The 27,193-nt window shown below is 40.4% G+C and overlaps 1 protein-coding gene across 1 annotated transcript; it reads left to right on the top strand.

Annotated features, from left to right (window-relative positions):
- The first annotated feature begins 1,137 nt into the window (after positions 1-1,137).
- On the top strand, positions 1,138-8,768 carry LOC126946203 (E3 ubiquitin-protein ligase TTC3-like). Its single transcript, XM_050776281.1, has one exon. The coding sequence runs from the start codon at positions 1,153-1,155 to the stop codon at positions 7,168-7,170; it is 6,018 nt and encodes a 2,005-aa protein (XP_050632238.1). The 5' UTR covers positions 1,138-1,152; the 3' UTR covers positions 7,171-8,768.
- The last annotated feature ends 18,425 nt before the right edge of the window (positions 8,769-27,193 follow it).

Raw genomic sequence — 27,193 nt, 5'->3', positions numbered from 1 at the left:
AAGGGAAGAAAACTGGCCAGGGTAACACAGTTTCTTCTGAAATGAGAACACAGCTCTCCTGGCTTTTAAAGTGGATCAGGTAAATGGCCAGTCAGTCAAGAATTAGGTCAGAGACAATGGAAATAGACAAAGGAGCACCATACTTTACAGGAATTCTACACAATTTATAAGCCAGGGTAAAAAAAGATTCTCAGTGATTCTAAGTGATGGGAAGAAATGGGTGCCATTAAAAGAGAGAGAGGGGAAAAGGAACAAAGGAGAAAAAGGGACACAGAAAAACTCCCCTGTATATGACTGTTATTTTCTTTGGAAAGAGTCCCTTCCTTGAGCAACAGGTGGAAATAAGATTCACAGGTTTTCCTCCCAGAATATTTTGCTACAGAACCTAGGGGAGTGTGATGCTAATTTGCAGGTTTCTGAGCGGCCTCTCATCAGTGTGTAGATTTAAAAAAAAATAGTGCATCAGAGTGAAGAAATGACATCCCTAATATCAGACCCTGCGTTAGTGGTCAAAGCTGTTAGTGGATCCCAGCCCTTATGATGACCTTGGCAGGGCTCTTCTAGCAGGAGTGTAGGCAGCAGGAAGAGCACTCTCTATGTGCCTGGCACTTCCATGCGGAGATTATGATTACACCTGGGAGTCAGGGGACATGATGAGAGAGAGGCATCCCCCATGCACTTTCCTGAAAGGACCTGGTTCCCCTTCCTCTGGCCTGTGGGCAAACGATACATGGCTTCGACCAGTAAGACTTTAAAGTGCAGCGGGAGAAAATAGTAACTGTGGTCAGTATTGACATAGAAAGAGTTAAAAGGAACCGCTCCCTCCCGCCGTTGGCTGACGTGGAGGGCCGGAGGTGGTTGCCAGGGCGACGGCGGCTGCGGCGCGGCGCGGCGGCGGCAACGGCAGCGGCGGCGCAGGCAACGGCAGCGGCGGCGGCGGCAACGGCAGCGGCGGCGGCGGCGGCGGCGGCAGGGGCGGCGGCGGCAGGGGCGGCGGACGATCGCATCCCAGGCTCGCGGGCGGCGGGCCCGGGTGAGTGCACACCCGGCGCGCAGCCGGGCTCCCGGATGTGTTACCTTGTCCCGCTGCAGCCGAGATGCTGGGGGAGCGGGGCCTTCCACATCGCTCCGTGTGTGTGTGACTTGTGCATCATGGACAATTTTGCTGAGGGAGATTTCACTGTGGCAGATTATGCCTTGTTGGAAGACTGCCCTTATATGGACGATTGTGTCTTTGCTGCTGAATTTATGACCGATGATTATGTTCGTGTGACTCAGCTTTACTGTGATGGGGTGGGTATGCAATATAAAGATTATGTCCAAAGTGAGAGGAATTTAGAATTTGACATCTGCAGTATATGGTGTAGTAAACCAATTTCTGTCCTGCAAGAGTATTGTGATGCCATTAAAATAAACATTTTCTGGCCACTTCTGTTTCAACATCAAAACAGTTCTGTAATATCACGATTGCATCCCTGTGTGGACGCCAGCAATTCACGTGCTTCCGAGATAAATTTGAAGAAATTACAACATCTTGAGTTGATGGAAGATATTGTGGATTTGGCAAAGAAAGTTGCTAATGATTCATTCCTTATTGGAGGCTTATTGAGAATTGGTTATAAAATAGAAAATAAAGTATTGGCAATGGAAGAAGCTCTGAATTGGATAAAATATGCAGGCGATGTAACAATTCTAACTAAATTAGGATCAATTGACAATTGTTGGCCTATGTTAAGTATTTTCTTTACTGAATACAAGTACCACATAACTAAAATTGTAGTGGAAGACTGCAATTTGCTTGAAGAACTTAAAACCCAAAGTTGTATGGATTGTGTAGAGCAAGGAGAACTAATGAAAATGAAAGGAAATGAAGAGTTTTCCAAAGAAAGATTTGATATAGCTATTATCTATTACACCAGAGCCATTGAATATAGACCTGAAAACCACTTTCTTTATGGTAACCGAGCTCTTTGTTTTCTTCGTACTGGACAGTTTAGAAATGCACTTGGTGATGGAAAGAGAGCCACTATTCTGAAGAATACTTGGCCAAAGGGTCATTATCGTTATTGTGATGCTCTTTCTATGCTGGGGGAATATAACTGGGCTCTGCAAGCAAACATAAAAGCTCAAAAACTCTGTAAAAATGACCCTGAGGGAATCAAGGATCTAATTCAGCAACATGTAAAGTTACAAAAACAAATAGAAGACCTACAAGGTCGAACAGCAAATAAGAATCCAATTAAAGCCTTTTATGAAAACAGGGCCTACACACCTAGGAGTTTGTCAGCACCTGTATTTAGTACTTCACTTAACTTTGTGGAGAAGGAAAGAGATTTCAGAAAATTTAATCACGAAATGGCCAATGGTGGTAATCAGAATCTAAAGGTGGTGGATGAGGCATCGAAGGTAGATGATTGTGACTGTCATCCTGAATTTTCACCACCATCAAGTCAGCCTCCAAAACATAAAGGAAAACAAAAATCTGGAAACAATGAATCAGAGAAGTACAGTTCTAGTTCACAATTGACTTTACCAGCAAATTTGAAGAACATCTTGGAGAAACAGTTTTCTAAATCTTCCAGAGCTGCACACCAGGATTTTGCTAATATAATGACAATGCTGAGAAGCTTAATTCAAGATGGCTATACAGCCTTATTGGAGCAGCGTTGCCGCAGTGCCGCACAGGCCTTTACAGAGTTGCTGAATGGTTTAGATCCTCAAAAAATAAAGCAATTGAACCTGGCCATGATTAACTATGTCTTGGTTGTCTATGGACTTGCCATTTCTCTCCTTGGAATAGGACAGCCTGAAGAACTATCTGAAGCTGAAAACCAGTTTAAGAGGATTATTGAACACTACCACAATGAGGGACTTGATTGCTTGGCCTACTGTGGAATTGGAAAAGTATATTTGAAAAAAAACAGATTTCTAGAAGCTCTCAATCACTTTGAGAAAGCAAGAACCTTGATTTATCGTCTTCCTGGAGTGTTAACTTGGCCCACAAGTAATGTGATTATTGAAGAGTCCCAGCCAGAAAAAATAAAGATGCTGTTAGAGAAATTTGTTGAAGAATGCAAGTTCCCTCCAGTGCCAGATGCCATTTGTTGCTATCAGAAGTGCTGTGGATATTCTAAGATCCAGATATATATAACTGATCCAGACTTTAAGGGTTTTATACGTATCAGCTGTTGCCAGTACTGTAAAATAGAATTTCACATGAATTGCTGGAAGAAGTTAAAAACTACAACCTTTAACGATAAAATTGACAAGGATTTTCTACAAGGAATATGTCTTACCCCTGACTGTGAAGGTGTTATTTCTAAGATTATCATCTTCAGCAGTGGTGGTCAAGTTAAATGTGAATTTGAACACAAGGTCATAAAAGAAAAGGTTCCTCCAAGACCTATTCTGAAACAGAAATGTTCTAGTCTAGAGAAACTAAGACTGAAAGAAGACAAAAAATTGAAGAGAAAGATCCAAAAAAAAGAAGCAAAAAAATTAGCACAAGAAAGAATGGAGGAGGACTTAAGAGAAAGTAATCTACCCAAAAACGAAGAGCAGAAAGAAACTGTAGACAATGTTCACCGCTGTCAGTTCCTTGATGACAGAATTCTACAGTGTATAAAGCAGTATGCTGACAAGATTAAATCCGGCATATGGAATACAGCCACGCTTCTCAAAGAATTGCTTTCTTGGAAAGTTTTGAGCACAGAAGACTATACAACCTGTTTTTCAAGCAGAAATTTTCTAAATGAAGCAGTGGACTATGTTATTCATCATTTGATTCAAGAAAAGAGCAGAGTAAAGACAAGAATATTTCTGCATGTTTTGAGTGAGCTTAAAGAAGTGGAGCCCAAATTAGCCGCCTGGATCCAAAAACTTAATAGCTTTGGCTTAGATGCCACAGGACCTTTCTTTTCTCGGTATGGAGCATCTCTTAAACAGCTTGATTTTAGCATCATGACTTTCCTCTGGAATGAGAAATATGGTCACAAACTAGACTCTATAGAAGGAAAGCAACTTGATTATTTCTATGAGCCAACATCATTGAAGGAAGCCCGTTGTTTAATATGGCTGCTAGAAGAACACAGAGACAAGTTCCCAGCATTGCATAGTGCTTTAGATGAATTCTTTGATATAATGGACAGCCGCTGTACTGTGTTAAGGAAACAAGACAGTGGCGAAGCACAGTTTAGTTCTACCAAGGTGAAAAACAAAGGCAAGAAAAAGAAGCTAAAGGATTCAAAACCTATGTTAGTTGGGTCTGGAACAACTTCAGTAACTCCAAATAATGAGATCATCACTTCAAGTGAAGACCATAGCAATCAAAATTCAGATACTGCAGGCCCATTTGCAGTGCCTGACCATCTTCGGCAAGACGTAGAAGAATTTGAAGCTCTCTATGACCAACACAGTAATGAATATGTTGTCCGCAATAAGAAGCTATGGGACTTTAACCCAAAACAAAAATATTCAACTCTATATGATTACTTCTCTCAGTTGTTGGAGGAACATGGTCCCTTGGACATGAGTAGCAAGATGTTCTCTGAAGAATATGAGTTTTTCCCAGAAGAAACTCGACCAATACTAGAAAAAGCAGGAGGTTTAAAATCTTTTCTCTTGGGATGTCCTCGTTTTGTTGTGATTGACAACTGCATTGCATTGAAGAAAGCTGCATTACGGCTCAAGAAAAAAAGAAAGAAGAAAAACATTAAAACGAAAGTAGAAGACATTTCAAAAGCAGGAGAGTATTTACAAGTTAAACTACCACTGAATTCAGCTGCTAGGGAATTTAAACCAGATGTAAAGCCTAAACCAGTGTCAGATTCATCTTCAGCACTACCTTCTGAAGATGTGAAGCCCAAACCTGCGTCTGCTAATTCTCCCAAGCCAGCTTGTGAAGATGTGAAGGCTAAACCACTATCTGGTAATTCTTCTAGGCAAGTTTCTGAGGATGGGGAAACCAAAGGGGTTTCTTCTAATTCTCCCAAACCAGGCTCTGAGGATGCAAATTACAAACAAGTCTCCTCTAATTCCCCTAAACCGGTTCTGGAGGATGTGAAACCAACTTATTGGGCTCAATCCCATTTGGTCACAGGATACTGTACGTATCTTCCTTTCCAGAGATTTGATATCACCCGGACACCACCAGCATACATAAATGTGTTACCAGGTTTGCCCCAGTACACCAGCATATATACACCCTTGGCCAGCCTTTCTCCTGAATATCATCTACCAACATCAGTACCAGTGGTGCCGTCTTTTGTAGCCAATGACAGAGCAGATAAAAATGCTACTGCCTATTTTGAGGGTCATCATTTGAATGCTGAGAATGCTGCTGGTCACCAGATTGCCTCCGAAACACAGATCCTTGAGGACTCTTTGGTAACATCTGTAAAGTCACAGTGCAGCACAGGTGATGCTTATATGGTCCTAAGTGAGTCTGACAGAAATGATGGGCATTGTGGAAATTCTAACAACAAATGTGAAGTAATTCCAGAAAGCACCAGTGCAGTAACAAACATTCCACACGTGCAGATGGTTGCCGTACAGGTATCTTGGAACATAACACACCAAGAAGTCAATACTGAGCCATATAATCCTTTTGATGAACAACAAGGGGAAGTTTCACGGATTGAAAAGGAGTACCAAGTATTACAAGACCAACTTAAAGAAGCGTGTGAAAATTATGAGCAGATAAAACTTAAGGGCTTAGAAGAAACCAGGGACCTGGAAGAAAAGTTGAAAAGGCACTTAGAAGAAAACAAGATGTCAAAGATGGAATTAGATTGGTTCCTTCAAGATCTGGAAAGAGAAATTAAAAAATGGCAACAGGAAAAAAAAGAAATCCAAGGAAGACTAAAATCACTGAAGAAGAAAATTAAAAAGGTTTCAAATGCCAGTGCAATGTATACCCAGAAAAATGATGGAAAGGATAAGGAACATGAATTACATCTGGATCAGTCCCTTGAAATCAGAAACACACTTACAAACAAGAAAATGAAAATAGAAGAGTGCATAAAGAAAGGGAAAGAGGATTATGAAGAGAGTCATCAGAGAGCTGTGGCTGCAGAGGTATCTGTACTTGAAAACTGGAAGGAGAGTGAAGTGTATAAGCTACAGATCATGGAGTCACAAGCAGAATCCTATCTGAAGCAGTTGGAGCTGATTAGCCATGATCCTGCAGCATATCCTCACATGCAGTCTGATATATGTTCATGGGAATTGTTTCTTTCTCATGTTACAAAAGAAATTGAGAAAGCAAAGTCTCAATTTGAAGAACAAATTAAGGCAATTAAAAATGGTTCTCGGCTCAGTGAACTTTCTCAAGTGCAGATTCCCAAGCTTTCATTTCCTGCCTGTAACATGGTTCATCCTGAGTTACTCTCTGAGTCTTCAGGCCACGATGACCAAGGGCTTATGACTTCTGCAAGCTATGTGACTGGAAACCTCGCAGCATTTCACAGGGATTCCAGTGTGTTCTCTGCCAGCGGTTCCCCAGGGGAGGCTCCTTCTGTGCTGTTGCCAGGACCACCCCCAAGTCAGCCTGAAGCCACTCAGCTGCCAGGGCCAAAAAGGGATGGCCAGGCAGCTCTGTCAGAGCAAAGCCCTGTGGCTGATCGGAAGCAGCCTGTTCCTCCAGGACATGCTGCACGTTCAAGCCAGTCTCCAAAAAAGCCGTTCAATAGTATTATTGAGCACCTGTCAGTGGTATTCCCATGTTACGATAGCACTGAGCTTGCTGGTTTTATTAAAAACGTGCGAAGCAAAAACAAGAGCTCACTTTCAGGATTGAGTATTGATGAAATTGTCCAAAGAGTGACAGAACACATTCTAGATGAACAGAAAAAGAAAAAGCCAAACCCAGGAAAGGACAAGAGGACTTATGAGCCCAGTTCTGCTGCCCCCGTGACCAGGTCCTCCCAGGACCCACCCCCGGCGGTTATTGCACCATCACCCAAAACCAAGGGGCAGAAAGCAGAAGATGTCCCTGTGAGGGTTGCACCGGGTGCAAGTTCCTGTGAAATATGCCACAAGATGTTCAAATCAAAAAACGTGTGTGTGCTCAAATGTGGGCACAAGTATCACAAAGGGTGCTTTAAGCAGTGGCTTAAAGGGCAGAGCGCTTGCCCAGCCTGCCAGAGTCATGATCTCCTGTCAGAAGAGTAGCCTGCACCTTCTGGAAGAGGCTGGCCCAGTGAGAAATGGGAGCTGCCTTCCTGCTCCCCTAGGTAGTCACACTTCACTAAAGCATCATCTACCGGCATGCTGAATTGGAAGAATGACAATTTCCTATCACTGGTGTAAAAAGCAAACATTTGAAGACCCTTTTTCATTGTGTGTCACAAAGCTAAATTCATGGAAATCGTTAATATCACTGATATTAAGTAATTTCCCCATTTCGAGTGAATACTTTGATGATGGCCAAGCAGTGGCTAATAAAATGCCAGCTACCACACTCGTGGGTCGCTGGGGCTGTGCAGGGCTCTTTGAGGTGGGTGGCTTCTTTTGGAAAGTACTGTGAGTGCCTTGAAGCAGTATTCTAGTGATAAGAATTCTTAACATATTCAAGCGCCCCACGTTTGTTCCCCTTTTGTGTTTGAAAAACCTGTTCTAGTAGCTCCGCAAGAGAGATGATACTGACTTTTAAAATTTTTCACAAGAGTCTGTATTCCTGAAAATATGTCTATATTTTTCCTCAAAGATTCTGCATTTTAAGAATGGGCATAAGCAAACTACATTTTAATAATTTATAATGTTAAAATATTGGCTGATTTAGACCAAAAGATTCAAATCTCCTCTTTGTGAAATCCCATCTGCATTTGATTTTTTATTATTTTGTGTTCCCCCCAATGGATTGTTTTAAGTGTTTACTTTTCGTCTTTTATAGATGTAATCTGATTTTCAAAAATCACTAATAGTTTTTAATCAGTATGGACTAAGACTTTTCCCCCTGGAATCGAGGCTGTGTGTCCATCATCCCAGCCCCCAGTTGGAGCCTGCTCTTCAAACTCCGCTGCCCTCCTCAGCAGCTTCTGTCCTCTTTTGTGAGTCAGTCAGCAAGTGCTTGGGATCCACATCCAGCTGTGCTGAGCACACAACAGGCTGTGTGTGGAAACGGCCACCATCATTATCCTTCCCTACCCCCGCCCCACAAAAAGAGAAGCTGTGTCTTTAGACAGCCCTAAGGTGTCTGTGTAACAATCGTTCTGTGTTTGACATTTGTGTAAAGTAATGCATGCAATCTTGTATTGTGGCCTAAGAACAAAACTGTAACTGCATTTGAAACCATGAAAAAATTGGATATTGTTTTGTGACTTTTAGACAGTGGTAAATATAGAACCATGAATTCTGGACACATTCCATTTCTCTCAAACATGAAGGATCAAAAAAAAATGCTTTTTGATGTGTTGTTTGTTCCACTGGAAACTTAGAGTCATGAGTTTATGAGCTGATTTGGTCACCTTCCTCTGCCTTTGTTCACCGTGAGTTCTGATGTCTTAGTGACTTAGTTCATAGAAGCTCACGCCTTAGTTTGAAACAGATTCTCCACGGTGGTCCCCAAAACATTGTCTGCATATCCACAAGAACTGAGTGCTATGGGTGTTAACATGCATAAAGATCAGTTTGCAGCAGCAAGTGCAAAAGGAGAAGAGGAACATCTGTTGAATGAGTATGTTTTATATACAACTTCAGATACTTGTGAACATGCCTTATATTTGTCCAACAACTGTCAGAATAAAGAACATTCTAAAATGAGCAAAAAAAAAAAAAAAAAAAAAAAAAAAAAGAAAGAAAAAGAAACAGTTAAAAGCAAAACATAGTAAGTTACCAGAGGTGCCTTGTAAAGAACTTGACTGATGTGTGCAAAGGACCAGAAGGTTTACAATGATTACTTTAATAAAAATATTGGGAACATTTGAGGTTGGGAAAATCATGGAAACTGGTTCAGACTGAGGAGACTTAGAGTCAGCCAGAAAAATGATGACCACAGAAAATAAGAGACATAATGCAGGAAGGACTCTGCAAGGATTAGCTGAATATAGATATCTGGAGGGGTGGGGATAGCTGGAAGAAGGCCCTATGTGGATAACTCCAAGAGGGCTGGGGATGTTAACAGAGAATGAAAAGAGTAAAAGAGAGAGGAGGAAGAAAAAGAGAGGAAGAAGGTAAAAGAGAGAGAGAGGAAAAAAAAGATTAAGACAAAGACACAAAGATGACGAAGAAGAAGAAATAAAGGATAAGGAGAAAGGAGGAGGAGATAGAGGTGAAGGAAGAAAGAGGAGAAATGAAGGGCAGGAAAGTAGACAGAACCTTGTCCATCACTGTGATACTTGTTTGAAAAATACCAGACACACAGTATGGTCTACTTCCACAGCAGCTAGAGCTAATCTACAGCTGTATATGTGTGTGCACACACATGTGCACACTGCCATAGAAACGTGGTTGACAACCTGGATGTTACTTCTGTAGTTGAAAAAAGACACCTTCCCTCCATCCCTTGATCCCCTCTCCTGCTCCAGTTATAGCCTCTTTCTAGAAATCTTTCTAGGTTTCTGGCCTATCCTCCTCCTGGTGGGCAGTACTATTCCTTTTGTACACAAAGCAGAGCCATCCTGGAAAGGCAGTTCTGGAGAGTCCCATGAACAGGTGTGCAAACCAGGACCAGACAGATCTGGAAAAAGCAGATAGATAGAGGTTGGTGCAAGGGGTACAGGCAGGTAGGCAGGGATGGTTCACCAGACCAAAGGCAGGAGCTGCCTTCTCCTTTTTTACTTCAGCACAGCTCAATAGCCTCACTCTTCAAAACCAGAAACAAACTGTCCATTTCAGTCCTTTCTTTTGGGAAGTATGATATGAAAACAGTCAAGACCATGGTGACAGGAGATCCTCTTTCTCTCTAACTTGCAAATAGGGAAGAGATAGACATGGTCAGTATGAGGCAGGACAATATGTTTAAGTGAGAACTTATGAGGAACAGTCCCACGTTGCCTTTAAAATTCTGACACAAAGTTGTCCCATAGGCCTCTGTGTTTCAACATTATTGTCATCTGTGATAGTCTACTTTTCTCCCAAGGGCCTTCAGTTGTCTGTAAATCAGAGCTTAGGAGAACACTGGCTACCCTTAGAATTGTCAGTGAGGTTTTGGTGCACTGAGTGTGCATTCATAAAGGACGGTTTGCTCCCACAATCTGGACCTTAATCTCTTGATTCTGGTTCCTACGAAGGCATGGAGGAAACTCTCCTGCAGGCATTCCCAGTGGGGTATCTGCTCTATCTATTCCAAGAGTGAGGCCCATGGAAGGTTTTCTCTCATGCAGGGTGTAGAGTTGGAGGACCACACAGGGGCAGGAGTGAGGAGATCAACTTGTAAGAAAACAAGCTTCTCCCTTGTCACCTGGAGAAACTTTTGCAAATCAGTTTGCCATCTATTAATTTGCCATCACACTTCATATAAAAAAGCATCTTCTGTGGGTTAATACAGCATCAGTGGGCATCGTTAGAGAGAAGCTGGGTGTGTGAGTAGCACTCATGAACCCAGGACTATCTCTGTATAGAACACAAGAAGCAATTTGTTAGCAAAACCTCTTGCAACATCTTGTAACAGAGAGCAATGATAGTGCAAGATGGAAAATCCAGGAAAAGCAGTTTCATGTGGTTCAGAGACAGAGATAAGCACAAAGAAAATTAACACAGAAGTAGCATTCAGCACATTTAAAGAAAAAAGATGAACTATGTGGCTCTAAGGTAATCAAACCTATATCATCTGAGAAGCTACTTGCCACTTAGTCACTTAGCAGCCTTCTTGGTTATCAAATCAACAGATCAAAAAAGATGAACTTCCAGTTACAAAATGGCAGCATAGAAGCAACCTGGCTTCATTCACGCTCCCTCCCTGAGAAAGCCTAAATCAAACATACAGTGTTGAGACTGTCACCAGCAATATCTGAGAACTCAAATATGAAGATTAGGCAGTTCCAGGGGCACAAAGAAGTAAAAAAAAAAATCCAAGTAGACAGTAAGAGAATTGGATTTCTATATCTGCAACACATCTACTACAATCTGCCCTGCACCAATGATGCAGAAAAATTTCCCCAGACTTATGTGTTCTACACTGGAATACCTGAGATCTAGGTGGACAACCAGCTTCTCCACCATCTTGAGTTCTTGGCAGGAGACCCATCCCTGCCTTAACCCACAGGATGCATCACGAGTGCCCATAAAAAGAAATCTCCCTGAGGACAGCCAGGCACAAAGGGTGGAAGTGGGACATTATCACCCACAGCCCTGAGAACTCTGCTCTGTTACTCAGACAAAAAGGAAACCATTCAGAGTGGCTATTCAGCAGCACTATGCTGTAAGTGGTTCATTCCACAGGCCCGCTGGGCACAACCCCCAGCCAGCCTTCCCATACTATCAGGTTATCCCATTTAGAACCTCCTCCACTGGGGATGAGCGGTGCTGGGCTCTGTTACTAAAGCTTAGGCAAACCTGGGCTTAAGGCATCATCTAATGCCAAAAAGGAGGTAGCAACACAGTGGCGGGGTGGGGGAGGGGCAGGTGTACAGAGAAATAAATTGAAAAACTAAAACAAATCTCTAGCAAACAAATGCAATAAAAACCAAAACAAGCCAGACAGAGAAGGGCATAAATAACTAATCTATCAATGCAAAGAAATAAATGTACATTCACAGGAAACAAAAGAAAACAGGGAACCGTGACCTCCACAGTCAAAGCAAGGATCTGGTGACTGACCTTAATGTGAGCTCTCTGACCAAAAATTCAAAATAGCAGTCTGAAGGAAACTCGATGATCTTCAAGATAACACAGAAAAGCAATTCAGAAACTTATGAGAAAAATTTGACAAAGAGATTGAAATCATTTTTTAAAAGTCAAATAAATTGTGGAAGTAAGGAATGCATTTTTGCTGACCTGAAAAATTCATTAGAGGTTCTTAACTGCAGAATGGATCATGCAGAGAAAGAAATCAGTGAGCTAAAACCTCCTATTTGAAAATACAGTCTGAGGGCAAAAAATGTAATTTAAAAAATGAAGGTGTGCTGCTGTCATGGAACGGAACAGAAAAAGTGAGTAAATACAGCACCTTTAACTGAAACATCCAGGTACATGCATTGGGACCAATCAAGGAAACAACTCTCTGTTCAACTCACGAAGAACAGAGAAACTTAAGGCAGGCCAATCGCCCACCTGGGAGTGACACAGAGCCAGGAGAGCCTCCCCTGCACAGGGAAGCAGTAAGTGAGTGAGAAATCCTGGGAACCCACACTTCTTCCATAAATCTTTGCAACTTCTAGTTCAGGAGATTCCCTAATGAACCCACTCTGCCAGGGCCTACAGTCTGACATTCACAGCTATGTGGAATCTTGGCAGAGCAGCCACTCAGGCACATGCAGAGCCCCAGAAACCTCAGATACCCATGCTTCCCAGCAAAAGCAACTTAACTGTGGCATAGACCCCCATACATATATACCCTTAGAAAAGGGGTTGAATCTAGGGGACTGAGCAAAGATTGTCTGCAGGTCCTGTTTTCATGGCACCTCACAGGATAAAACCCATTGGCTCGGAACCCCAGTCAGCCACCACCCTGAGCTCACAAAGGGCACTATCATGGCTGGGCCAAAATGATTGCTGATGATAAGCCAGACACAATGGTATGCAGGACCTACCATCACTGTTAGGTGGGACTACGCGCTGTAACTCTGCAGGGCCATCACCAGGAATCTTTCAGTCCACTATGTGCATTCGTCTGAGCCAGACAGACCTGCACCGGTGTTACACCTCCCTGAGACACATCTCCCAGGGTAAGGAGTGGGCAACCATCTTTGCTGCTTCACAGCCTTAGCTAGTACCTTAGGGTTCTAGGGAGTCTGAGTCAAATAGGGACTGGAGTGGTCCTCTGGCACAGCCAAGTGGCTAAATAGAGAAGCAGTCAGACTGCTTATTCACATGGGTCTCAAATCCTGTTTCTCTTCACTGGGAAGAATCCCTGATTGAGGTCTCCAGTCATCCCTGCTGGTGTTTTGTGGCCATCAGCCGTTTTAAACCTCCCTGGAATGGAGCTCCCAGAAGGAGGAAGAGGCTGCCATCTTTTCTGTTTGGCTACCTTAGCCATTCTTGCCTTCAGGATTTGGAGCATCTGAGACAACTGGGCGCTAGAGCAGATCCCCAGCACAGCACAGCTGCCCTATGAAAATGTGGCCAGTCTACTTCTTAAAAGCACGTCCCCAATCCCATTCCTCCTCACTGGGTGGGACCTCCCAACCAGGATTCTAGCTACCCTGGAGATGTCTTCCAGCCAGCAGCAGTTCAAACTTCCTTGGGATAGAACTCCCAGAGGGAGGGGAATGCCGCCATCTTTGCTGTTTGGCAGCCTTAGCTGTTCTCGCCTCTCAGCTTTGAAAAGTCCAAGGTCACTGGGAGCTAATGCAAATCCCTAGCACAGCACAGCTGTTGTATGAAAATGTGGCCAGATTGCTTTTTCAAGTGGGTCCCCGATCCTATTCCTCTTCACTGGGTGGGACCTCCCAACCACAGTCTCCAGCTACTCTCACCAGTGTTTTCCAGCCAGCAGCAGTTCCAAACCTTCCTAGGGAGAAGCTCCCAGGGAAAAGTTTGGGCCACCAACTTTGCTGTCTGGCAGTCTTAGCTGTTCTTGCCTGTGGGCCTTGGAGAGTCTGAAGTGACTAAGGGATTGAGTGGAGTCCCATGACTCCAGACTTCTAGTTCAGAAGTCTTTCTATTTTATGAAAGAAATAAAATATTAGAATATGGTGAACTCAGAGGCACCAACTTTTAGCAGTAGAGGGTTTAAGAAGGTAAGGTTCTCATTGCTACTCCTTACTTTCAAGGCTCCTGGGTTTCTTATCCAAACCTGGGGAAAAAAATAAAAGTTGTGGGCCTGATGAGGAAAATCCACAGATCCTAGGAATGAGACTGTAAGTAGAAATTACAGGGCACTGATAAATGACCATAATTTATAGAGTATTCTTCCATAATGCACTCTTGTAAGCATCCAGAAGTGGGTCTAGGAACTCACAGAACTGGGAGTAAAAGAGGACTTAAAGTAGAAAAGCTTAGAACCCCTTACATACCATAAGATCCAAACAAGAGAGCAGTATACCTTTGCTCTTATCTTCAGGAGAAATAGCAGAGCCATCACTTGGGTCTGGAACCTAGATCACTGTCTGTAATTCAGCTGTTCAGAGCACCATCCTGGGGGTTAGCAAACACTGAATCATCCAATAATGAAGTATATCAATAAAATTATTTTACTTACCCCTCTGTGTACAGCTTATCTGAAAATCTCATGGGGATACAGGAGAGTTAGGGTAGGAATGTGAAAGCTCTGCATCCCCAGTCAAAATATCAACTAAAAACTTAAAAACCTGACTCTTCCCATCCGACACAGAAAGATACCTAAATGTTTTTTGAGTAGTCAATACAGGTAGAGAAGAGGAGACAATAAACATAAGGAAAACTAAACTTTTAAAGGAATAAAAGACTGAATAAACTAGATGTTTTTAGAGAAGATTTCAAGACATCCTGAGAGTACTAGCCTTGCCCTCATGGATATGTAATGGCTGATTATAGAACAACTTCCTTCCTTCAGAAGGTAAAGCTTGCCCTAGAGAAGCCCATACCTTATAATCCCTGTTTTAAGAACCACGTAAGGTTTTTTTTTCTTTCCAAGATATGAGATTAGAGAATTTTAGCATGCCTAGCCACTTGGAAATAGCAAGATAGTGCATAAAGATCACCTCTGTGAATTTTAATTAAAGGAGGAAAACAAAAATACAATGGAAAAATGAAGTACACCCCAGATCCTGGGGAAGAGAATGCTGGCAAACAGTCCGCAGGTAAACACTGATAAAAGTGAGTGAAACCGCAGTACATGAGAGAGGCTGAGAGGCTGAGAGCCTCCCTCTGTTACTATATTTTCTACTGCAGATCTGAGCAACTCAAACTGAGGGAGAGTATTTTGTTCCTCCCAAATCCTGGGGCTAACTTGGGAAGAGGACAGGAGATGCTGTGAGGAAAAAAACACCATGAAAATGTGCAGACATGTTCCCAGATGCAGGACTGAGAGCAGAATGCCATTTTTAATCAAAGCACATCAAGAGTCAGCCATTCTTTGCTGACCTGGATGCATGGTCATGCAAGAATTTTAGTGTTGGGCCAGGAACTTGAAGAACTGCTCTGGAGTGAGGTAAGGGCCTCCACAGCAAGAACCATGAATAATGCTTCAACAGTAGGTGGTGAAGTTGTGTTCTCCCCTGTCACAGGCCTGGGGAAGGAGGAGAGCTGCTACAGCTAAAGTTTCTCCTGGGCAAAGAGACTTGAAGCCAGGGTCAGCATGGTGACATGGAACCAATCTGTATGTGCCATTGCTGGGTGCCCCAGTCTGTTCCTCTGAGATTGTGGTGCAGTGAGGCCCTCTCTGCTCCACCCCCAGAGAGAAATCCAGGCATTTGGAGAACCCACTTGCTGGCACCAGCAGCCTGAAATGCCCCACCCTCCATGGACACAGATTGTGGTGCAGCAGAGCCCTCTCCACTCCATGCCCAAAGAAATCTCCAGGTATTCAGAGAACCCCTTCACCTAGATCAACAGCCTGACCCAGTCCACGTTTCTTGTACACAGATTGAGGTGCAGTGGGGACACTCTGTATTCAACCTGCAGGCGGATCTCCAGGCACTTCTACTACTCACTTGTGTAGACTAGCAGTCTAAGTTGCCCTACCCTTCTTGGACATAAATTGTGGTGAAGGGGTGTCCTCTGTACTCCACATCCAAGCAGATCTCCAGAAATCTAGAGCACCCACTGTCCTGGATTAAGAGTGTAGTCAACCACAATCCCCATGCAGAGAACTTGGGGATGAAGAAGTTTCACAGCTCCATGCCTAAGCACATCTCTGGGCACTTGGCAGTCACCCACTGGATTCTCCCTTGGTGCTGGTGCCTATGCCTGCCTTAGGGGGACCAGTAGGCAAATGTGCCAAGACCAGCCTCAGCCATCTTGTCCCCCAGTTTCCCCTAAGGCCCAGCACAAGAATTCTGAAACCGAAAGAAATCTGAATGTAGTAACACCACCAAAAAATTGCAATAGCTCTCTAGCGATGCTACCTAATCGAAATGGAAACTAAGATATATCAGATAAAGAACTCCAAGCATGGATCACAAGGAAACAAAACAATATCAAACACAAGGTTGAAAATCAACACTAAAACATTTCTAGAGCAATCTAGGAAATAAAGAAAGAGATAAACATCTTAAGAAAAAAATAAGTCAGAGCATCTCGAGTTGAAAAACTCAGGGAATTTCAAAGTACAATAGAAAGCTTTAGCAATAGACTGAATCAAGCAGAAGAAAGAATTTCAAAGGTTGAAGACCAGTTTTTTAACTAACCCATTCAAACAGAAAATTATGAAAAAAATATTTAAATGAAACAAAGTCTTTGAGATATACGAAAATATGTAAAGCAACGAAGCCTATTAATTATTGGCATTCCTGAAAGAGAAGGAAGAAAAAGTAAACAACATTGACACTCTGAAAACATATTTGAGAGAGTAATTCAGAAAACCTTCCCAAATCTTGCTTGAGAGGAAGACATCTAGATATAAGAAATTCAGATGACACTTATGATATGGTTTCGATCTGTGTCCCCACCCAAATCCTGTCTCAAGTCCCATAATTCCCACTTGTTGTGGGAGGGACCTAGTGGGACATAATTTCAATTATGGGGTTGGTTAACCCCATACTGTTCTCATGGTAGTGAATATGTCTCATGAGATCTGATGGTTTTATCAGGGGTTTCCACTTTTGCATCTTCCTCATTTTTTCTTGCTGCTGCCATGTAAGAATGCCTTCTGCCTCCCATCATGATTCTGAGACCTCCCCAGCCTCGTGGAACTGTAAGTCCAATTAAACTATTTCTTCCCAGACTCAGGTATGTCTTAATCAGCAGTGTGAAAATGGACTAATACAACTTGCAAGATACTATACAAGGCAAACATCACCACGGAATATAGTCACCAAACTGTCCAAGATAACTCCTAAAAATAAAACCTTGAAGGCAGCTAGAGAAAAAGTTCAGATCATGTACAAAGGGAACTCCATCATACTAAAAGCAGACTTCTCAGCAGAAACCTTACAAGCCAGGAGAGACTGAAGATCTACTTTCAGCATCCTTAAAAGAAAGAAATTCTAACCAAGAATTTCATATCCCACGAAACCAACCTTTATAAGTGAAGGAGAAATAAAATCTTTTCCAGACAAGCAAGTGCTAAGTGAATTTATTAACACTAGACCAGCCTTCCAGTAGATCATTAAGAAAGTTCTAAACATGGAAAACAAAGAACACCCGAGAAAAAAAACAAAAAAACACTTAAGTACCTATTAAGTACCTAGCCCACAAACCCTATAAAGAAACCACATAATAGAAACTACAAACAAACCAACAAAGTAACAACTTCATGATAGAATCGAAACCTAATATATCAATATTAACACTGAATGTAAATGATATAAATGCCACCACTTAATAGGCACAGAGGGGCAAATTGTATAAAAAAATGAAGATCCATCCATCTGCTGTCTTCCAGGAATAAATCTCACATGTAATGACACATGTATTCCCAAAGTAAAGGGAGGGAAAAAGTTCTAAAGGTCTACCATGCAAATGAAAACAAAATAAACAGAGATCACTATTCTGATGAATTCTTATAAAACAGATTTCAAACCAACAACAGTAAAAAAGATAAATGTTTCAATTCAACAAGAAGACATAAATATACTCAACATATATGCACCCAACATTGAAGTACCTAAATTCATAAGAGAAGTACTACAAAAAGACTAAGGCAACCACATGATAAATTTGGGTGACCGCAACACACCACTGACAGCATTAGACAGATTTCTAGGGCAGAAAACTAACAAAGAAGTTCTGGACTTTCAATAAAATCTGCCATCTTTTCATGATAAAAATTCTCAACAGACTAGGCATCAAAGAAACATACTATAAAATAACAAAAGGCATCTAAATAATAAAACCCAGAGTGAACATCATACAGAGTGGGCAAAAACTGGAAGGATTCCCCTTGAGAACTGAAGTAAAACATAAATGCTCACTCTCACTACTCCTATTCAATATAGTATTGGAGGTGCTAGCCAGAAAAATCAGATCAGAGAAAGAAATAAAATGCATTCACATAGTAAAGGAAGAGATAAAATTATATATCTTTACAAAGGGTATGATTCTATAACTAGAAAACCCTAAAGGCTCAGTCAAAAGACTCCTGGAACTGACAACTTCAGCAAAGTTTAAAGATACAAAAGCAATATCCAAATATCAGTAGCATTTCTACATACTAATAACATTCAAGCTGAGAGTCAAATCAAAAATGCAATCTCATTTACAATAACCACAAAAAATTCATAGGAATACATCTAACTAAGTAGGTGAAAGATTTCTACAAGGAGTTTTACAAAATAATGTTGAAATAAATCATAAACGACACAAACAAATTGAAGAACATTTAGTGCTCATAGACTAGAAAAATCAATATAATTAGAATAACCATACTGTCCAAAGCAATTCACAGACTCAACACTATTCTTATCAAACTACCAAATGTCATTTTTCACATAATTAAAAAAAAAGTATTCTAAAATTCGCATGGAACCTAAAAAGAGCCCAAATACCTAAAAAGAGTCCAAATAGCTAAAGCAATCTTAAGATAAAGGAAAAAAAGCTGGAGGTATCACATTACCCAATTTCAAGCTATACTGTAAGGCTATAGTAACCAAAACAGCATGGTACTGGTACAAAAACAGACACAGAACAATGGAACAAAATAAATAACCCAGAAATAAGCTGCACACCTTCAGCCATCTGGTCTGTGACAAAGTTCACAAAAAATAAGCAATGAGGAGTGAATTTACTATTGAATGAAAGGTTCTGGAATAACTGGCTATCAACATATAGAAGAATTAAACTGGATCCCTACCTTTCACTATATACAAAAATCAACTCAAGACCTCAACTATAAGAATTCTAAAAGCAACATTATAAACACCATCTGTATATTAGTCTTAGAAATAAATTTATGACTTACTCCTCAAAAGCAATTGCAATAAAAATAAAGATTGACAAATGTGACCTAATTAAAAAGAGCTTCTGCACAGTAAAAGAAACAATCTACAGATTAAACAAACTGAAGAATGAGAGAAAATATTCACAAGCTAACAAAGACCTAATATCTAGAAACTATAATGAACTTAAACAAGTGAACAAGCAAAAAACAAAGAACCCCATTAACAAGTGGGCAAAAGACATAAACACTTTTCAAAAAAAGACATACAAACAGCCAACAAACATATGAAAACATGCTCCACATCACTAATCATCAAAAAATGCAAATCAAAACCATAAAGAGATACTATCTTACAACAGTCAGAATGGCTACCATTAAAAAGTCAATACCAACAAATGCTGGTGAGGTTACAGAGAAAAGAGAATGCTCATAAACTGTTGGTGGGAATGTAAATTAGTTCAGCCATTGTGGAAAGCAGTTTGGAGATTTGTCAAATATCTTAGAAGTATCATTCAACTCAGCATTCCCATTTCTGCGTATATATCCAAAAGAAAATAATTCATTCCACAAAAAAGACACAGGCAACCACTACCGCAACATGGATGCAGCTGGAAGCCATTATCCTAAGCAAATTAATGCAGAAACATAAAACCAAATACCGCATGGTCTCACTTTTAAGTGGGATGTAATTCATTGGGTACTCATAGATATAAAGATAGCCACAAAAGAAATTTGCCACTACTGAGAAGAGAGAGAACTAAAGGGCTACGTATTAGAAAACTAATTATTGGGTACTACGCTAAGCACATGGGTAATGGGATTACTCATAACCCAAACTTCAGCACCATCCTATATACTCATGTACCAAACCTGCATGTACCTTCTGAATAAAAGTTAAAATTCGGTTTTCTAAAAATAAACCATGTAAAGACCTCAAGAATGGGAAATGTAAACTCTTCAATAACCAGTGCTGAAAAAAACTGAGTATCTGTAAGTAGAAGAATAAAACAAGATCCCTATCTCTTGTCATATGCAAAAATCAAATTAAATGGATTAAAGACTTAAACCTAAGATCTGAAACCATGAAATTAGTAACAGAAAACATTGGAGAAATGCTCCAGGACATTGGTCAGAATAAAGACTTCTTGAGTAAGACAACAAAAGTATCGATAATCAAAGCAAAAATTAACAAATGGAATCATAGCAAACTAAATGATTTCCACATGGCAAAGGAAAGAACCAACAAATAAACAGACGGCCTACAGAACAGGAGATAATATTAGCAATCTACTTATCTGACAAGGAATTAATAACTAGAATATATAAGTAATTCAAACATCTCAATATAAAAACAAATAATTTGATTAAAAAATGGGTAAAGAACTTGAATTGACATTTCTCAAAAGATGACATAAAAATAGTCAACAGGTATATGAAAAAATGCTCAACATCACTAATCATCAGATAAATGCAAATTAAAATCACAATGAGCTATCATCTCACCCCAGTTAAAATGGTTATTATAAAAAATAGGCAATAACAGATGCTGACACGGATGTAGATAAAAGGGAACTCTTGTACACTGCTGGTAGGAATGTATATTACTAAAACCACTTATGGTATGAAAGTTCCTCAAAAAGCTAAAAATAGAATTACCATATTTCAACCAAAAAGCAGGTTAGTGGCTTACCACATGTAGTGTCCAATGAACAAGGGTGAGTACTGATACAAAAAAAGAAATTCATTTCCAAAATTTGCTTGGAAGAAGCATCACATTTAAAGTGTCCTGCTGGAAATGTGCTGCTTTGCCTTTGGAGCAAAAAGTAGACATTTTTACAAGGTAGGGGAGGAAATGAGCAAGGGCAGGGGTTCCCTGCTAGCTTGTGCTTTATCTACCAGAAAGTTGAGTTGACTCCTTCCTGGGCAGAAGTAAGTTGTAAAAGTGGCCAAGTGGGCATGCTTTTGGCATGCTCTCCTGAGGTGACCCCCTGGATATGGGAGTTCCAATGTGGAGCACATAGATGAACTTTCCCTGGAGGGAATGTTCAACAAAGCTGACAAAAACAAGCAATGGGGAGAGGACTCCCTATTCAGTAAATAGTGCTGAGGTTACTGGCTAGGTATATGCAGAAGAATGAAAGTAGATCCTTACCTTTCACCATATACAAAAAATAACTCAAGATGTATTAAATATTTAAATGTAAGAACTCAAACTAAAAATTCCAGAAGCAAACCTAGGGAGTACCCTTCTTGACATTGGCTTTGGCAAAGAATTTATGGCCAAGTGCCCAAAAGCAATCACAATAGAAACAAATTGACAGGTAGAGCCTAAATAAATAAAAGAGCTTCCGCACATTTAAAAAAAAAAAAAGAGAGAGAGAGAGAGAGAGAGAAAGAAAAAGAATGAAAGAAAGAAAGAAAGGAAAAAAAAGAAAATCAATAAAAATCAGAAAACCTACAGAACGGGAGAAAATATTGACAAACTATGCATCTGACAAGGGTTTAATATCCAGAATCTTTAAGAAACTTAAGCAAATCACAAGTAAAAAACAAATAACCATGTTAAAAGGTAGACTAAGGACATGAAGAGACACTTCTCAAAAGAAGATATACAGGCGGCCAACAAACCTGAAAAAATGCTCCTCATTACTAATCCTCAGAGAAATGCAAATCAAAACTACAATGAGATACTATCTCACACCCTTCAGAATGGCTACTATTAAAAAGTGCTGCTATAAAGACACATGCACACGTATATTTATCACAGCACTATTCACAATAGCAAAGACTTGGAATCAACCCAAATGTCCATCATACAGAAGAAAATGTGGCACATACACACCATGGAATACTATGCAGCCATAAAAAAGGATGAGTTCGTGTCCTTTGTAGGGACATGGATGCAGCTGGAAACCATCATTCTCAGCAAACTATCGCAAGAACAGAAAACCAAATACCGCATGTTCTCACTCATAGGTGGGAATTGGACAATGAGATCACTTGGACAAAGGAAGGGAAACATCACACACTGGGTCCTATTGTGGGGAAGGGGGAGGGGGGAGGGATAGCATTAGGGGATATACCTAATGTGAATGACCAGTTAATGGGTGCAGCACACCAACATGGCACATGTATACATATGTAACAAACCTGCACGTTGTGCACATGTACCCTAGAACTTAAAGTATAATAAAAATAAATAAATAAAAATAAAAAACAAAAAATAAAAATGCTTATCTTCACAAAAAATAAAAAAAGAAAAGTCAAAAGACAATGCCGGTGAGGCTGTGGAGACAAGAGAATGCCTATGCACTGTTGGTGGAAATGTAAATTAGTCTAGTCTCTGTGGAAAGTAGTTTGGAGATTTCTCAAAGAACTTAAAATGAAGCTACCACTCCACCCAGCAATTCCATTGTTGAATGTAAACCCAAAGGAATATAGATAATTATACCAAAAACACACATGCATTTATATGCTCATTGCTATGTTATCATCCACAATAGCAAAGACATAGAATCAACCTAGGTGCTTATCAATGCTGGATTGGATAATGAAAATGTGGTACATATATACAATGCAATACTACATAGTCATAAAACAGAATAAAATCATGTCATTTGAAGCAACATGGATGGAGCTGGTGACTATAATCCTACGTGAATTAACACAGGGATAGAAAACCAAATATGTATATTCTAACTTATATGTTGGAGCTAAACATTGAGCACACGTGGACATAAACGTGATAACAATAAGCACTGTGGACTACTAGTTGAAGGAGGGAGGGGGATGTGGGTTGAAAAACTACCTACTGGGTACTATGTTCACTATCTGGATCCAATATGCCTATGTAACAATCCTACTTATGTACCCCTTATAACTAAAGTAAAAGCTGGAGATAACGGATAACCCAGTTACCTTAATTTTCTCATTACACAATGTATACTTGTATCAAAATTTCACATAGACCCTATATATATGTACAACTATTATGTATCCAGAATGATTTTTTAAAAATTTAAAGAGTGAGATATGTAGAACAGATAAGGGAAATGTTTTTTTTTTATAATTTATTTATTATTATTATACTTTAAGTTGTAGGGTACATGTGCATAACGTGCAGGTTTGTTACATATGTATACTTGTGCCATGTTGCTGTGCTGCACCCATCAACTCGTCATTTACATCAGGTATAACTCCCAATGCAATCCCTCCCCCCTACCCCCTCCCCATGATAGGCCCCGGTGTGTGATGTTCCCCTTCCTGAGTCCGAGTGATCTCATTGTTCAGTTCCCACCTATGAGTGAGAACATGCGGTGTTTGGTTTTCTGTTCTTGTGATAGTTTGCTAAGAATGATGGATTCCAGCTGCATCCAAGTCCCTACAAAGGACTCAAACTCATCCTTTTTTATGGCTGCATAGTATTCCATGGTGTATATGTGCCACATTTTCTTAATCCAATCTGTCACTGATGGACATTTGGGTTGATTCCAAGTCTTTGCTATTGTGAATAGTGCCGCAATAAACATACGTGTGCATGTGTCTTTAGAGCAGCATAATTTATAATCCTTTGGGTATATACCCAGTAATGGGATGGCTGGGTCATATGGTACATCTAGTTCTAGATCCTTGAGGAATCGCCATACTGTTTTCCATAATGGTTGAACTAGTTTACAATCCCACCAACAGTGTAAAAGTGTTCCTATTTCTCCACATCCTCTCCAGCACCTGTTGTTTCCTGATTTTTTAATGATTGCCATTCTAACTGGTGTGAGATGGTATCTCATTGTGGTTTTGATTTGCATTTCTCTGATGGCCAGTGATGATGAGCATTTTTTCATGTGTCTGTTGGCTGTATGAATGTCTTCTTTTGAGAAATGTCTGTTCATATCCTTTGCCCACTTTTTGATGGGGTTGTTTGTTTTTTTCTTGTCAATTTGTTTGAGTTCTTTGTAGGTTCTGGATATTAACCCTTTGTCTGATGAGTAGATTGCAAAAATGTTCTCCCATTCTGTAGGTTGCCTGTTCACTCTGATGGTAGTTTCTTTTGCTGTGCAGAAGCTCTTTAGTTTAATGAGATCCCATTTGTCAATTTTGGCTTTTGCTGCCGTTGCTTTTGGTGTTTTAGACATGAAGTCTTTGTCCATGCCTATGTCCTGAATGGTACTACCTAGGTTTTCCTCTAGGATTTTTATGGTATTAGGTCCAACACTTAAGTCTCTAATCCATCTTGAATTAAATTTCGTATAAGGAGTAAGGAAAGGAAAGCTATTGTGAATGGGAGTTCATTCATGATTTGGCTCTCTCTTTGACTATTACTGGTGTATAAGAATGCTTGTGATTTTTGCACATTAATTTTGTATCCTGAGACTTTGCTGAAGTTGCTTATCAGCTTAAGGAGATTTTGGGCTGAGACAATGGGGTTTTCTAAATATACAATCATGTCATCTGCAAACAGGGACAATTTGACTTCTTCTTTTCCTAACTGAATACCCTTGATTTCTTTCTCTTGCCTGATTGCCCTAGCCAGAACTTCCAACACTATGTTGAATAGGAGTGGTGAGAGAGGGCATCCCTGTCTTGTGCCAGTTTTCAAAGGGAATTTTTCCAGTTTTTGCCGATGCAGTATGATATTGGCTGTGGGTTTGTCATAAATAGCTCTTATTAATTTGAGGTACGTTCCATCAATACCGAATTTATTGAGCGTTTTTCGCATGAAGGGCTGTTGAATTTTGTCAAAAGCCTTCTGCATCAATTGAGATAATCATGTGGTTCTTGTCTTTGGTTCTGTTTATATGCTGGATTATGTTTATTGATTTGCGAATGTTGAACCAGCCTTGCATCCCAGGGATGAAGCCCACTTGATCATGGTGGATAAGCTTTTTGATGTGTTGCTGAATCCGGTTTGCCAGTACTTTATTGAGGATTTCTGCATCGATGTTCATCAGGGATATTGGTCTAAAATTCTCTTTTTTTGTTGTGTCTCTGCCAGGCTTTGGTATCAGGATGATGTTGGCCTCATAAAATGAGTTAGGGAGGATTCCCTCTTTTTCTATTGATTGGAATAGTTTCAGAAGGAATGGTACCAACTCCTCCTTGTACCTCTGGTAGAATTCAGCTGTGAATCCATCTGGTCCTGGACTTTTTTTGGTTGGTAGGCTATTAATTGTTGCCTCAATTTCAGAGCCTGCTATTGGTCTATTCAGGGATTCAACTTCTTCCTGGTTTAGTCTTGGAAGAGTGTAAGTGTCCAGGAAATTATCCATTTCTTCTAGATTTTCCAGTTTATTTGTGTAGAGGTGTTTATAGTATTCTCTGATGGTAGTTTGTATTTCTGTGGGGTCGGTGGTGATATCCCCTTTATCATTTTTAATTGCGTCGATTTGATTCTTCTCTCTTTTCTTCTTTATTAGTCTGGCTAGTGGTCTGTCAATTTTGTTTATCTTTTCAAAAAACCAACTCCTGGATTCATTGATTTTTTGGAGGGTTTTTTGTGTCTCTATCTCCTTCAGTTCTGCTCTGATCTTAGTTATTTCTTGCCTTCTGCTAGCTTTCGAATGTGTTTGCTCTTGCTTCTCTAGTTCTTTTAATTGCGATGTTAGAGTGTCAATTTTAGATCTTTCCTGCTTTCTCTTGTGGGCATTTAGTGCTATAAATTTCCCTCTACACACTGCTTTAAATGTGTCCCAGAGATTCTGGTATGTTGTATCTTTGTTCTCATTGGTTTCAAAGAACATCTTTATTTCTGCCTTCATTTCGTTATGTACCCAGTAGTCATTCAGGAGCAGGTTGTTCAGTTTCCATGTAGTTGAGCGGTTTTGATTGAGTTTCTTAGTCCTGAGTTCTAGTTTGATTGCACTGTGGTCTGAGAGACAGTTTGTTATAATTCCTGTTCTTGTACATTTGCTGAGGAGTGCTTTACTTCCAATTACATGGTCAATTTTGGAGTAAGTATGATGTGGTGCTGAGAAGAATGTATATTCTGTTGATTTGGGGTGGAGAGTTCTATAGATGTCTATTAGGTCTGCTTGCTGCAGAGATGAGTTCAATTCCTGGATATCCTTGTTAACTTTCTGTCTCGTTGATCTGTCTAATGTTGACAGTGGAGTGTTGAAGTCTCCCATTATTATTGTATGGGAGTCTAAGTCTCTTTGTAAGTCTCTAAGGACTTGCTTTATGAATCTGGGTGCTCCTCTATTGGGTGCATATATATTTAGGATAGTTAGCTCTTCCTGTTGAATTGATCCCTTTACCATTATGTAATGGCCTTCTTTGTCTCTTTTGATCTTTGATGGTTTAAAGTCTGTTTTATCAGAGACTAGTATTGCAACCCCTGCTTTCTTTTGTTCTCCATTTGCTTGGTAAATCTTCCTCCATCCCTTTATTTTGAGCCTATGTATGTCTCTGCGTGTGAGATGGGTCTCCTGAATACAGCAGACTGATGGGTCTTGACTCTTGATCCAGTTTGCCAGTCTGTGTCTTTTAATTGGAGCATTTAGTCCATTTACATTTAAGGTTAAGATTGTTATGTGTGAACTTGATCCTGCCATTATGATATTAACTGGTTATTTTGCTCGTTAGTTGAAGCAGCTTCTTCCTAGCCTCGATGGTCTTTACATTTTGGCATGTTTTTGCAATGGCTGGTACCGGTTGTTCCTTTCCATGTGTAGTGCTTCCTTCAGGGTCTCTTGTAAGGCAGGCCTAGTGGTGACAAAATCTCTAAGCATTTGCTTATCTGTAAAGGATTTTATTTCTCCTTCACTTATGAAACTTAGTTTGGCTGGATATGAAATTCTGGGTTTAAAATTCTTTTCTTTAAGAATGTTGAATATTGGCCCCCACTCTCTTCTGGCTTGGAGAGTTTCTGCTGAGAGATCTGCTGTTAGTCTGATGGGCTTCCATTTGTGGGTAACCCGACCTTTCTCTCTGGCTGCCGTTAAGATTTTTTCCTTCATTTCAACTTTGGTGAATCTGGCAATTATGTGTCTTGGAGTTGCTCTTCTCGAGGAGTATCTTTGTGGTGTTCTCTGTATTTCCTGGATTTGAATGTTGGCCTGCCCTACTAGGTTGGGGAAG

The sequence above is a fragment of the Macaca thibetana genome, chromosome X (assembly GCF_024542745.1).
Source record: "Macaca thibetana thibetana isolate TM-01 chromosome X, ASM2454274v1, whole genome shotgun sequence".
Lineage (NCBI taxonomy): Eukaryota > Metazoa > Chordata > Mammalia > Primates > Cercopithecidae > Macaca > Macaca thibetana.
Note: the sequence above shows the minus strand (reverse complement) of the source record. Positions and strands in the feature narration are given on the sequence as shown.